Source organism: Helicoverpa armigera, chromosome 1 (genome assembly GCF_030705265.1).
Source record: "Helicoverpa armigera isolate CAAS_96S chromosome 1, ASM3070526v1, whole genome shotgun sequence".
NCBI lineage: Eukaryota > Metazoa > Arthropoda > Insecta > Lepidoptera > Noctuidae > Helicoverpa > Helicoverpa armigera.
In genome coordinates this window covers 15621384-15632449 of record NC_087120.1, presented here as the reverse complement: position 1 = coordinate 15632449, position 11066 = coordinate 15621384, and the positions used below count along the sequence as shown (strand labels likewise).

General features: G+C 34.1%; 1 protein-coding gene across 3 annotated transcripts in view; it reads left to right on the top strand.

The window, feature by feature from the left end:
* The window catches only part of LOC135117304 (neurocalcin homolog), a 108699-nt gene extending 99936 nt beyond the window's left edge, over nucleotides 1-8763 (top strand). For 2 of the 3 annotated variants that reach the window (XM_064036244.1, XM_064036241.1), the window contains exons 2-5: nucleotides 2822-2972; nucleotides 3397-3515; nucleotides 3878-4066; nucleotides 5523-8763. In XM_064036244.1, coding sequence (XP_063892314.1) covers nucleotides 2903-2972; nucleotides 3397-3515; nucleotides 3878-4066; nucleotides 5523-5717 — 573 coding nt within the window. In that variant the 5' untranslated portion in view covers nucleotides 2822-2902 and the 3' untranslated portion in view covers nucleotides 5718-8763. Of the gene's footprint in view, nucleotides 1-2396; nucleotides 2422-2821; nucleotides 2973-3396; nucleotides 3516-3877; nucleotides 4067-5522 lie in introns of all 3 variants that reach the window. The other variant, XM_064036242.1, reaches the window with a different exon arrangement.
* Nucleotides 8764-11066: the final 2303 nt, after the last annotated feature.

Below are 11066 nucleotides of genomic sequence, written 5' to 3'. Positions count from 1 at the left end.
TATTAACCTATAAATTAACTTGTGATTTTATAGTAAGCTGAAATTACAATGAATGAATGTTAATTAGGAATCATTTAGCCTATTTTTATTCGTTTTATATAATAATTAATAAGGTAATTAAAATGTTGTAAACATTAATATTCCTGAGTGTACTTATGTTTCATGACACGTCTAGTTTGCTGAACAACGCAACCTTTTTACAAAAAAAATGCATTTCTCATTTGATATTTTGGTCAAAAGTATTTTAAAATTGTTTAAATTTACTAACAGAGTAGTTACCTTTTATTTATTTTTATTATTTGTAATCGTACCGTTAGCAGTAAGTTCCGATCACAATTAATTTACATTATTTATATATATTACAAGTAGATTGTAACACATAGAATATAATTTAAGATATTATTGTAACTAGCTGCGATAGACGCACAAATTTTGATTTTATTAATTTCTATAATGCAGGTTGTTAGATTCAATATAATTGAATTAAGTTTGTATAACATCAGTGAGATGAATATGTTTTAGGGTTCTGTTGTATATTGTCTTGACAAAACTGTACCTAAGCGGTGTCGACACGCGCGTACTTTACGTGAAGTACATACTTTGTTACCCAAAGTATTCGACAGAGGTCGCTGGAAACATCGATAACTTTACATTCGATCAATAGCAAGTACCATAGACACTCATTGTGTGGACCCCGCTTTACTTCATCAAGTCTGAGTAAAGTATTTGCAGTCCAATCACGTGGTTATTTTAATTACTATGTAAAATCGCTTCAGAACAAATTATTAGAATCATTCAGCACTTGTAATAGATGAAAGTATCCACAATATGTCCCATTAATATATGTTGTATTTCTAAGAATACATAATATTTTTAATGAATTCACATTAAGCATTCAGTACCTATTAAAACTGATTTAAAAATAGTTCATAATTATTTGTCTCATTATTATAGTGTGCACGACATCGTAGTTTTAAATAATTAAATTAATATTATATTTAATAGTTAATAATCAAAATCATGTAGACAGTATGTTCTATCTCTATACGCTAGGTGGGTATACGATCGAATTTTTCTTCAATAAAATTACAAAAACGAACTTAGTTCTCAATCACCCCGAATTTTGATTTCGTTTTGTTTTTATTTTTGGTGAATGTTTTCCATAGAGAGCAAAATGCGCATCTATTATGAAAAAGAACTAATTTGACGTCCATCAATAATGCAAGACAGCTTATATATTTTGATCTCTATTCTCATCACTATAAGGTTTGAAATATAAAAACTATGTCAGCCTAATTTTGGACGTCAAAAACATTATTTTTCATAATAGATTGCTATAAGACGGAGGTTGAACAACTAAGAACCTGAATTTTTTCGCCCATTTCAAACTGCCAACACCATCCATATGCATTTTGCAGTTATCAGCAAGAAAGGATTACCTTGCTACTCAAAAAAAAACACCATGAAACGCCCAATCACACTAACATCCCAGTACAGAATTACACTGTAAAATACTAGAGAGAGATGGACCTATACAGAAGAGCACTCACCATTTTCCACAAAGGAATTCGCATTATATCCAAAATGGTCTATACAGTTCTAAATTCAGGTCTAAATTATCGATTGCTCAGCCTAATGATTTCTCACTAATACCATACTAAATTGCAAGTCATCCCCTACAAGGCCTGTATGAAGGCATTTCACACAAACTATACTACATTTCTGGGAACTACCCCCGAAATAATTGCCTACATTTAATCGAAGATATTGATTGCATTTCTCCTAGAAATGACGTGGGCGGAGTAACTCTAGCACCGCCCACAACCAATCAGAAAATTCCATTTTATATATAAAAAAGGATTTATGCACACAAATATTATGTAGTGCTGAAAATATTACGTTTAATCACTGGTAATCCATATAAAGTAAAAATGTTGCAAATGGATCAAACGCAGTGAATTAATACGCCTCCAATATTCCCATTACGTGGAAATGGAAATGTATTTTATAATCTAGGATTTATTTGGCTAGGTACATAATGTACATCCCACAACCCCCTTTTACACACCCTGTATATCCATCTCTTTCATAACAACCCACCTATATGTACATAGTAATTACATAATAAGCGATGCATATGTGTGTACCGTACACACACAAAGATACATAAGCCTTTAATATCAGTGGTATTTAATTCCAATATTGGTACTTCTGGGAAATATTCGAAACGTAGAATTTAATTTTCAATTTTACTCACAGATATTCGAAGCTTCCCAATAATGCTAGCTACATGATTTTGAGTAATAAATAAACTATGTCGTGCACATTATTGCCATTTTTATTTTCTTTTTTTTTATTTATTGCTTTTTAATTTTGAACTTTTGCTCCGAATAAAGAGCGTTTTTCGAAGACTGCGACAAGGTCAGATTTTTCTCTATAACTTTCTAGAATTTATTTGCAAACGTTATCGATTTTATTCATCAGAATAATTAAAATCCAATCAATACAATACAACTTTTTTGTGTTCAAGTAATTAAGTGTTAACTTACAGTCATTAAAACTTTGTAATAACGTTTGTAAATAAGCTTAATTAGTTGTAGATTTTCAAATTTGAATTATTTCATTTTAGTTGTAAGAAAACTGCTTCAACTTACTAATATAACAATTTCTGGTTTCACAAAATCAAAAATGATTTGCCGATTAGGTTAAAAATAGAAGTCGGAGTATATTTTTTTTGGGGTTTAGCAGTTTTTTTGCAACACGATACAACAGTCTTATTATTTGTTTTTTCAGCATTTACTACATAATTATTATGTTTTAGGGCACAAGATTTGATTAACTAAAAGCAAGCAGGTTGTGTAATATTTTAACGTCCTTTCCAAAATATAAGCAGACAACAAAAATGGGCAAACAAAATAGTAAATTAAAGCCAGAAGTCCTGGAGGACTTGAAGCAGAATACTGAGTTTTCAGGTATTTTATACATTACTTACTCACTTAAATAAAAATATAATCTTCTTACTCCCTCAGGAAAAAAACTGTCTACGATATACTTACGAGTTTGACACTTCTACATGAGACCAACTTTTTGAAACCGTGCAACTAGTTTGACGTTTCATAAAAGCCTGCAAAGGTCTACTTGGAATAAAAACATTTGACTTTGATTGAAAAATAGGTGGATTCTCCTTCTTTCAACTATTTAAATATCAGGACTTGGAGTTTGAAATCACCCAACCACTTTGAGCAAGTACCTTGATTGAAGCTCATTCCTTCTCTGTATGAGAAGAGGCTTGTGCCTTAGAGTGGGACTGTTAAAAAGATTATCGTAATTAACCCATCTTTAGGAAAATACAGTAAATGAAGTTGTTACTTATATGTTTAAATTATAACATTCCAGACGCGGAGATACAAGAATGGTACAAAGGTTTTCTAAAGGATTGCCCCAGTGGACATTTGTCTGTAGAAGAATTTAAGAAAATATATGGGAACTTTTTCCCGTATGGCGACGCTAGTAAGGTACGCACAATCTTTTCTTTTTTAATATTTTTTGTGAAACAATATAGCAGCTCCTGGATAGAAGATTACCCCCAAAATTTCATTACTATAATTGAATTGCACCGACAATTTAAAAAATAGATAAACGTCTTATAGTCAGTTTCACCGGTTACTGATGTGACAAATAATAAACTACATCTTTTGGTCCCACAAGTTCCGAATGACAAAATCTAGCAGAAATTGTAAGCACCTTACACATAACGAGCATTAACTCAGAAAACTATTGGACAGTTTATCGGTAACCAGTGATATCAGGCCTTACATTTTTTCATCATCATGAGACTTTTTAAAACAGAATCACATAACCAACCTTTCTTCCCCAGTTTGCGGAACACGTGTTCCGGACTTTCGACGCGAACGGCGACGGCACGATAGACTTTCGGGAGTTCTTGTGCGCGCTGAGCGTGACGTCACGCGGCAAGCTCGAGCAGAAGCTCAAGTGGGCCTTCTCGATGTACGACCTGGACGGCAACGGGTACATCTCGAGGCAGGAGATGCTCGAAATTGTCACTGTAAGTAGAATTTTCTAGAATATTAGCTTCTGCCAGCGGTTTCATCCGCATCCCTTGGGAACCTCTGCACGAAACCGTATAAAAAGTAGTCTATAGCCTTCCTGGATAAAAGAATTCACTCGCATCCCTTGGGAAACTGCAGGAACCTGGATAAAAAGTAGGCTATAGCCTTCCTGGATAAAAGAATTCACTCGCATCCCTTGGGAAACTGCAGGAACCTGGATAAAAAGTAGGCTATAGCCTTCCTGGATAAAATAATTTTTCAAAAAGGACCAGTATTTCCTGCGTTTTATAATATTAGTATAGATTCCAGATGACAGCCTATTTTTCGTCACATTTTGTTTAGTTGATGACCGACTGAAATCTATGTTTTTAAAGGCAAGATAAACTGTAGGTACAGCTGTCATTTGAATATCCTTGGCATTCTACTAATAGTCTTAAAAGTTTCACAACCAGTCTTACCAAGGGGCATCGGGTTGCTCAGATAACTGGGTTGTGGATGTCAAACGGGCAGTCGGTCTGTGTAAAAACACTGGTTCACAGCTGCGCCCGGTTGGACTGGAAGCCGACTTGAACATAGTTGGGAAAAGTTTAGGCAGATGAGATGATCCCTCTCAGTGTCTCGCTGTGGGCGCACGGGAACTGTCTATTTTCTGTCTATTAGAGCCTTTACTGGCGCTTCTCATAACTAGATTACCCGTAGATCTTCTAAAGAATCTAATAAATGCAATAAACTACATAATATTCTAGCTATATCACCACAATTCTGTGTCTGTGCTACAAGGATGTATTAATTACAACCCGCCTCCAAAGACCAGAGGGCGTGTCCCTCCCATTGACAATTTGCTTTCCCATTTAATATCCTCCGTCACAGCTTAATTAAACATTTTTTATAATCAAACGAGTATTCTATTTCCTGGAAATATAAACTATCTCAAAGCTAATAGAGTTAATAAACTATGTGGGCAAACATTGCAGGGTAAATAAGGTTTAATATATTGCTAGCTAGTTCATAACTGTAAACAGCTCATAATAAGGTAAATAAAATTAGTATTACCAAGAATTTCATAAAGGCAGAAACTGTATTTAAATAAGAAATTATGGACAGTTTAATTACATACACGTGCAGTGTTGGACATAGCAAGGCTTTATTTATACTGTACGTCGAATACGAGTTATAATGCAGTAAAGCTGCATTATAACTTTGTATACTTTTAATTTTTAACGCAAAGAATAAAACTACAAGTACACTAGTGCTCACTAATCGATTGGCGCTCTTCTGGTTTCAAGAACTAATTCTTTTAAGTACTCTTGAGTGTTAACTTTTTCCAATACTTTATTTTTAGTCTACGTCTTATCGATCAATGAATTACACACTTTTCAATTGTAATATATTTTTATACTGTGATTTTATTTTTTTCTATAACTACTAATTCCTCTGTTTGTCAATTTTCAGGCCATATACAAAATGGTGGGGTCTGTAATGAAGATGCCCGAGGACGAGTCGACGCCCGAGAAGCGGACCGACAAAATATTTCGACAAATGGACAGAAACAAAGACGGAAAACTCTCTCTAGAAGAGTTCATAGAGGGCGCCAAGAGCGACCCGTCTATCGTACGACTGTTGCAATGCGATCCCCAGTCTCAGTGAACGTTAGTACTCAAGTACCACTCAGTTTAGCCACACTTATATAAAACTGTTGTATAATATCACCCTTATTACAATGCTTGTAAGAGCTAGTGCGCAAAGTAACGCGTCGTAACACATTCGATCAGTTTGTTGTCCTGTTGCTTGGCTGTTTGCTACATTTCCCACAATTATTACTCACTTACATGTAATAAGGTTATAAGGGTTTGTAAAAGTTTAAATAGTTTATGCTCTGTGCTTCTTGTTCACAAATACTTGCAATATAAATGGTTACGTTAGTTCTATGCTATAGAGGCGAGATGGGAAGGTTTAAGGCGAGTACACCAAGAAATGGTTGTGACGAGATTCTACAGCTAGTATGGTTACACAAATCTAATGTTCATATTTACAGAGCGAACAGTAGAAACGTAGTACAAACATTAGTATAAAATAGTTGAAATAAATTATATTATTTATACAGCATCACTTAAAGAGGAATAGATGCTATTTACAAGATACGAAATAACGGAAACGCAGCAATAATTCCAAAGATAGAGTATTTACGGTTAGATAGGTCTATGGAGAAAACATGAATATTTTGATAATAATATGAAGTTAGACTAACGGAATTTTGTCTTCTATATATCTCTAAGCTCTTTAACGAAACGAAAACACCAAAAGACAAATACATTTATAAAAGACAGACAGACAAAGTTATTCGTTGACCTAGATGGAATTCGACTTGTGTAAAAACTTCCCGAGTAACAACCAAACAGCAGGACAAAATGTGCGACTGTAATGTGTATAGTGTTCAAAGATTTTTCCCATTAATACTAGTTAGGTTAAATACACATTCTGTGCCCACAAACGTTTTGCGGCTTGTCGAATAAGCGGGCTCGCGAGTGCTCGTTAGTGCTCATGCTTAAAGACATTCATGTTATGCCGATACATTCTATTTACAATATATCTGCAGTCGTCAAATCGCATATTTATGCCCGTTCAACAATTGTGCATCTCTTAACTTCTTATCCCAGTATCATTGATTGCACAATTCTACATACAATCGATATACTTAAGCATATATCGATATGTTAATATTGCATGTGCATAACTCACTTGCCCGCTTATATCGCGTCTAAATTTTTATCCAATTAGGTATCTCCCTATATTATCGAAATAATAATTTATTATATCTACAAATATTGAATGTTCCAGCAATCAATACATTGGTGTAATATGAGATTTTCGGAATTTCTAGATCTTAATGATTCAATTTAACTTTTAATGCAATCATTTACCGTATATTTAAAATTATAAGTGTGTCTTGCTATACATCTGATAAACGATATTCTAAAGTCTTATTTGACAGTTAAATTAACCGTAACTGGTGAAAATATGCTGTAGATTACTGATATATATTTGTTTAAATTAATTTAACGATGTTAATGCCTTGCCTACAGAAAGTCAGTGTAGCTGCGTGTGTCATCTGCCGATATACTAATATATTTAGTAATTTTACTTATGTCTAGCCAGACTATTAACGAACATGACAATTAGACGGTTCTAGTGTATTTGCTTCGTGCAGATATTATGAGATTATTCGATAGGTCTCGGGCAGATCACACGTGGCTACATAACATTCGGGCACTTGGCAGTACATACGGCTGTCTTTTCACTGCTAGCGGACAACAACACTATTGAACAACTCGACGTATTCATCAGTAAAGTCGGCTGACGATGTGAGAACATATACTGAGTTTACGATACCTACATTACAACGCAATAACGACACAAATCATTAGTTATATATGTTGATCTAAGTGTGTGTTCTCATGTTCGCACCATATGCCTTAATTTTCTTAATACATCCCGAAACAAAGGCAAGCTCTAGCAATGAAAAGACACCGTCTTATAGCACAATTTAGGAAGACATGTACGCAACAAACGACACATACAAATACGATAATATACAGTTAATATTAATTTGTATTATAATGAATATTCATGCTGATTTATTCGCGTAGCTGATATTATTAAGGTTTAGTTTTAATGAATGATGAAAATTTATGAATTCATTATAATTGTCCCGAGTCAGCCTAAGTATTATTATTCAATGATTACGTTGCAAAATGATTTGTAAGGGTTTTTTAATATGATTAGTATGATATGAAATGTAACAATTGACAGTAGTTAGATCGAGTGTTTCACACTGGACTCGGTTCGACCTTCAACCGGCTTTAGGGCGGCCGAAGAGGGACCACCACGTTACACTGGTCGGAGTCACACGCTACCACAACATGTTTACATTATAATATAGTATTTGTGTATTCTATACAAAAGGTCTATGAAGGTATTGTGGCAAGACTGCTATTAATTGTTATGATATATAATAGATATATTGAGTAGAAGCCCCTCGTTACCCGTGGTCTTTCTGCGAAGCCCTGAACCCATCCTGAGGTCGCGAGACGACGGCCGCTGCGAACCCGCCTTTATGTTAAATGTTGTATAAATGTCGTAGTTTACGTGATTTTTAGTATAGACTTTTCTAAAGCAATAAAACAGACTGAATTTATTAATGAATATTTAGTCCGCGCAACTTTAGTCATTCGTTTGACGCTTGAAACAAACCATTGTGATAACATGTGACGCTCTCGTTCAGTTGACGCGTGTGTTTACTTACTGAATATGATTGTGTAACCCCGTCTTCCAGACAGACTTCTCGCTACTTAGTGTGTGTGAACTCGCAGCGGCCGCCACCGTCAGTCTGAAAGATGCCCAGCATACAAACAATTGGTAGTAATCGAATCTTATATTATAATAGGTTACATATATAAAATACATTTTAGTATATTTATTTATTCAAAATATTTATCACAATACAGTTGAAGAATATCGAATAGATTAGCGCTTGTTCTCACCCCCGTACCACGTTAGTTGACATGATCTTATGGATTATACACAATTTGTTATAATGTCATTCATTATATGTAGTTTTTATAACACATAAAAGTACGTTCGAATAACCAATGAGTATTAACGCGACGCCCATAATCTCAATACGAATATCAAATTAATGAATATATTTACAGTAAGGGTATCATTATGTTTGTTATAACAACTACATACCTAGGTATAGTAAGTTAGTTACACAATACACAATGTATAGTATTTCTTTTATAATTTTATAATATGTTTTTGCAGTGTATCGCCATTTGACTAACGCACTCTTGTGGCTGTATTATTTGTTTTCTCTAAACTAATTGACTAACATTAATGTTCTAAGCACGCTTTTTTATTTATTTACTAGTAGCTTTACATAGATATGTAATGGACAAATTCTCGTTTTATATAACGAACATGATTTGAGCGACATTTTATTTTGCTTGTAGCTAGCTAGTTTATTGAACGGAATATCGAATCAAATGCACAATGATTTTGTTTTCGCACAACACTACGATGTAATATTGTTTATTAACAATGTGTATTTATTGTGGAATTGATGGTCTATTGGCTGAGTATTCAAGTTGTCGTACCTTCACGTAATCTCACCCGCCAGTGCTTATGACTATATATTTATATACCGCATACTATATATCGTTGAGCAGTTGCAGACCGACAGTTGCACCAAAACGTCTTCTTATATAATATATTCAATAGCGTCTCAAACTTTACAAATACATATATTATGATGTCGTGAAAATTTTATATTCTCAGTAATTTTACATATCTGTTATATAAAATCGATGTTCTATTAAGTGTCGTAGTATAAAATTCCGTAAAATATAAATATCTAACCTCAGGACAAATATAAAATGAAAAGAAAATAATATTTTTAATATATCATTTTTTGATTGTGTACAGATTATTAGGTGTTCGGTCGAATTTTATAACTGTGTCATTTTTGGTAATAAGATAATTAAATTCTAAACATGAACGGTATGTACATCATCCTAAATGAAGCCTTTTATTCTAAGTGTTTAAAGTGGAATTAACGTTGTATTTTGAATTAGAATTAGCAAGTAGATGTTTATAAGAGTTATTTATAATATTCCTTACTTCTACGCAGACACCAAACGTTTCTATGCATTTTCTCAGTGTTTCTATTCTATATATTTCCTGACTGTGCAGTTGATTCTATAATCAGTTTCATGTATTCAGTCTGACATTGCTTTAATATAGCAGTGAGGTGATTTGCTGCACATACTTGCGAACTTAGTACAAGCTCCCATATTCATCAAAACGGGATGCTGTAAGTTAACAAAAGATCACAATGACGTACGGAGTGGCAACAACGCACGCTCCTACACTAGACGAAGCGGCAACGTCGCATGCTGACATCACGAACGATCTTATAATGTCCAGTGAAAGATATTAGTCTGTAAAACTCGAGTCTCAATACGCGTATCACAAAGCATTATGTGAGCGAATCACCTGCGAACGTCACCTTAGATAGATAGGTTTATATATACCCAATATTAGATAGGGTTCTGTTCAAACGCTATATGCTCCGCGACTAGTCATTATAGCTGATTTTTCTGAATTCCACAGACGATTATTTTACTGTCTTCCAGTATTTTAAGCAGTAGACGACTGACTGCGGGTAGATGTACTTGTATTAAATCGTTTAGTTCAGGTTTTATTCCTGATAGTTGAAGAACAGACGGTTCGGCACCGCGCTCTCTAGTTTATTGCTAGCATTAAATGGGTGCTAATTTATACATACATACGATCTACAGCTTTGAAACAATTTTTTTTAGTTTACTTTAGCGGCGCTATAGCGGGGTTATGTATAATAAAGTTACAATTTCTTCCTAATATCTAATTAGATACGTTTACGCTCTTCCTCGAATATGCTTATCGCCTTTGAGTTGTCCACTCTATATGTAATATCACATGTAATCTATGGTGCATAAAATGTCCTCTGAGATTAAAGGATTGTTATGATATGTGTGGCGATAGTTTAGTTGTGAGATAAACATAATACCGGTATTATTCGCTGTTCAAGATGCGTCAGTGTTTCCCGACTCTTTCCGATAGCTTCCGCACTCCCTTCCTCGTCTATGTTTACTCTCTTCCACCTAAACTACGTGTTACACCAAGACAGTTAAGTAATATGCAAGTATAAAGTCAGAGTGATAACAACATCGGTACACTCAATACTTACAATGTTTCCCACTGTTTCCAATCTTGCACTAAACTAAAGCTACGATTATAAATATTTTACTTTTTTGTAAGTATCAATAACTAATACCTACTGTGTTTAGCATATATGAATGAAGTTATTATTTAATACGTAATAATGTATTGTAACTTAGAGATTATAACTATTATGTATATCCAGGGTGCTATTGACTCGAGATGAGCGCTGGGCCG